This window comes from Cynara cardunculus (genome assembly GCF_001531365.2).
Source record: "Cynara cardunculus var. scolymus isolate 2C chromosome LG 17, CcrdV1, whole genome shotgun sequence".
NCBI lineage: Eukaryota > Viridiplantae > Streptophyta > Magnoliopsida > Asterales > Asteraceae > Cynara > Cynara cardunculus.
In genome coordinates this window covers 34,580,829-34,583,827 of record NC_037544.1, presented here as the reverse complement: position 1 = coordinate 34,583,827, position 2,999 = coordinate 34,580,829, and the positions used below count along the sequence as shown (strand labels likewise).

The window sequence follows — 2,999 nt, the reverse complement described above, 5'->3', positions numbered from 1 at the left end:
GAAATTTTATATTTTATTTTGTTTCTTATTTATTTCATACAATCTATAGTTTTATTATATTAATAACAAGGCTTCCAAAAAGATTAGGACGACACTCATTTTAGTTTCCCTCTCCCTCTCCCTCTCCCTCTCCCTCTTATAGCTTCAATTTTACCTACACACTTATGTCTTATGGAATTAGATAATTGTTTTAGAAAATGAATAGAAAATATATTAGAAAAGTGGAAGAAAAAAAAAACCTGTCACACTGGCTAACAAAACGRGAAACAGTTTAATCAGAGACTAGGTAGGAACAACCTCCATACTAAGTCACAGACTTTGATGATGAAGATATTATCTGTTTCAGAAAATGAAAATTCATTGAGTTCAGTTTTAAATAAGTGAGTTATTGTTTCACTTTAATAGCTTCGAGTGTTTAATCACAATGTATGATTTCAATTTGTATTACTTCCTAATCAGTTTCAATGGTTTTTTTAGTGTACAAAGCTTCCTCGATCCTTTTGTATTACTTGACGCCTCTTTAGACTTGGATGCCCTGTGCGGCCGCACAGGCTGCACTTGGCCAGGCCGACCCTGTATAGTATGCAACATATATAGAAACAATATTCTGATTACATGGATATTTAGCACATTTCACGCTCGTATAGGCTTCTAACTAACTCAATCCAATAGGCATCTACTCACTCATGTTGGTGACACTTGTTCACAAGTAATCACTATAAAAACTACACAGACAATCAAGCAAGCACTACTAATTGTCCAATGTACATATTATGTGTGCACGAACCAACACAAATGCAAATACGCACTAATAAGGGATCCTATATAACATGTTTGACAAGAAAACATTATTTTCACAAATGAAAATGATGTTAATCAAACTCGACCAGGTTTCAGAAGATCAAACTTCCTATTTGGGTTTGCAGTACATGCCTGCAGTTTGGATTATGATTCCTTTTAATCGGTTTCCCAAAGCAATTCGTAGTATGTCGGAGATGCATTTAATTATCTGTTGATGTTAGGGGAAGGATTTTGTTGTTTCTCCTCCTAAGGGAGATTTCTGACGAGATAACTGCAACTATAGTCACACTCCCCATGAATATGAACAATCCAATAAAGCTCTGAACATCAAGACTTTGTGGAAGGGCTTGATTTTGTTGTGATTTATCAGGAGTAGAGAACCCAAGATATTTTGTCTTCATTTCCATCATAAGTTCACTTTCTGTGACATTTATGACTGCCCTAGAAAAGTTCTGCAATAAAGGAGATCCACGAGGGAATGCCTGAGATATTAAACACATGGAGTTAGGTAATTGATTGTAATATAGTACAACAACATGAACTTAGAAGCACATAATGGACCCCATGTCACAGAACGTTGGCGCAGTTCAATTGTTTTGTGTTCCCCTAAGTTAACAAAATGAGATTGTTCGAAGTGTCGATGCATGTCGTATAATGCACTCGTATTAGAGGTTGCAAGTTTAAATTCTTTTGGCTCTTCTTTTATTTTTTTGGTAACAACAGAAAGATAAGAAAAGATAAAAGACCACTTCTATGTCATTTTTAATAAAACCATAATTTTCATAAACAATTTTTGCTTTATTTTTACATTATGCTAATTATTTTGTGTCCCCTCTTGGAATTTTCTGGATCCACCTCTGATAGCTTGAGGGTTTTGCCTAGGGTTTTCTGTTCAATTGTTTAGTTCTTTTTGTCTATCTGTTTATTCATGATTTCAGGTCAAGAATATTAGGGTTCAATTGTTAAGGGTTGATTTTTCAGTAAGTAGTTTGGATTCCACATTGGCTAAATCAAGGAACCGTAAAGGATTGAACTAATACAAGAGAGTTAAGGAGAAGAGAGACTCACAAATGCAATTCCAGATTCTTGGTTTATTGGTCCAAACTTCATGTAATCAGAGCCATACTTAGCAAGAAAGAGTTGGATGTAAGGAAGTTCATCATAGATGGCATTTACACTGCCATTGGACAAAGCATTTTTAAATTCTTCAACGCCTYTTAGGGGCACTATATTCCTCCCAGAATAATTGGATTTTTGCGCTATAAGATCTTTTAAAAAGGAACCATCTTGATATCCAACATTTTCGAAACTCGAGGGCAATCTGGGACGTAGCTGATCTAGTGTCAACCATGAAGATAAAGTTGCTGTGAAAATCTGAACTACTATGAAAATCATACTTAGCCAGATAACAAGCACAATTTTGGAGCACCTATTGAGTATCTTTCCTGCACAAAAATGAAATAGAAAATAATGAAGAAATATGGAACAATGGGAGTAACTATTAGAGGTATTAAAATTTTCTATATATCAAAATAAGTACCTTCATGGAAAAAGAATGTCGAAATTGGAAACCAGATGACCATTATTAGTTTCTGATAGAATGGGGATGTGAATTTTGGGTTGYTAACACGGTATTCCAGAATTGCAAYTGCAAGTCCAATAAAAATACACGCACCAAGTAGTGTGATCCATAATCTCTTGGTAAARGGTCTTACAAAAGTCCACAGGGTTTGGTTCCATTCATGTGTAGCATGCACAAGCATATAAACTTCAGAGCTCAGATAGGGGATCGTAAAATCAACGTACTGAGCTCGAGCACCACGCACGGTAACATCTCCTGCCACAGCGTKACAAGTCTGCAATAYAGAGAATTATGAAATATTCGASCTTATAGGAATACACAAGCTCGTAACTCACACTAAGGCCTTTAGGTTGTACTAGCATAAGTCCTAACACTTGATCAGCAAGCCCGTCCAAACTCCAAAAAGTATATACCRTATCTCTACTTAATCAGRATCCATGTTAAGTTTCCAATGTTCTCTAAGCTTCATTATTCATCGCTATCMATCCTCTACCAACTGTCAATTTCCTGTTTCTTGGTCCTTCCATGGAGGCATCAATATACTAGATGTGTTTTCAAATGAATAGAGGTTGGCATCTAGTTAATTGGTGTTTTATATCTTCCACATGGTCCTGTT

The 2,999-nt window shown here is 35.6% G+C and overlaps 1 protein-coding gene across 2 annotated transcripts in view; it reads right to left on the bottom strand.

Moving 5' to 3' along the window:
• The window catches only part of LOC112500860 (glutamate receptor 2.8-like), a 36,556-nt gene that overhangs the window by 28,973 nt on the left and 4,584 nt on the right, over positions 1-2,999 (bottom strand). The window contains exons 3-5 of one of the 2 annotated variants that reach the window (XM_025104466.1): positions 2,342-2,657; positions 1,870-2,246; positions 992-1,283 (exon numbers count right to left, since the gene is read on the bottom strand). The exons of the other annotated variant lie outside the window; for it this stretch is intronic. Of the exons in view, the coding sequence (XP_024960234.1) occupies positions 1,002-1,283; positions 1,870-2,246; positions 2,342-2,657 (975 nt within the window). The 3' untranslated portion in view covers positions 992-1,001. Of the gene's footprint in view, positions 1-991; positions 1,284-1,869; positions 2,247-2,341; positions 2,658-2,999 lie in introns of those variants that run through there. 2 annotated transcript variants of the gene reach the window in all.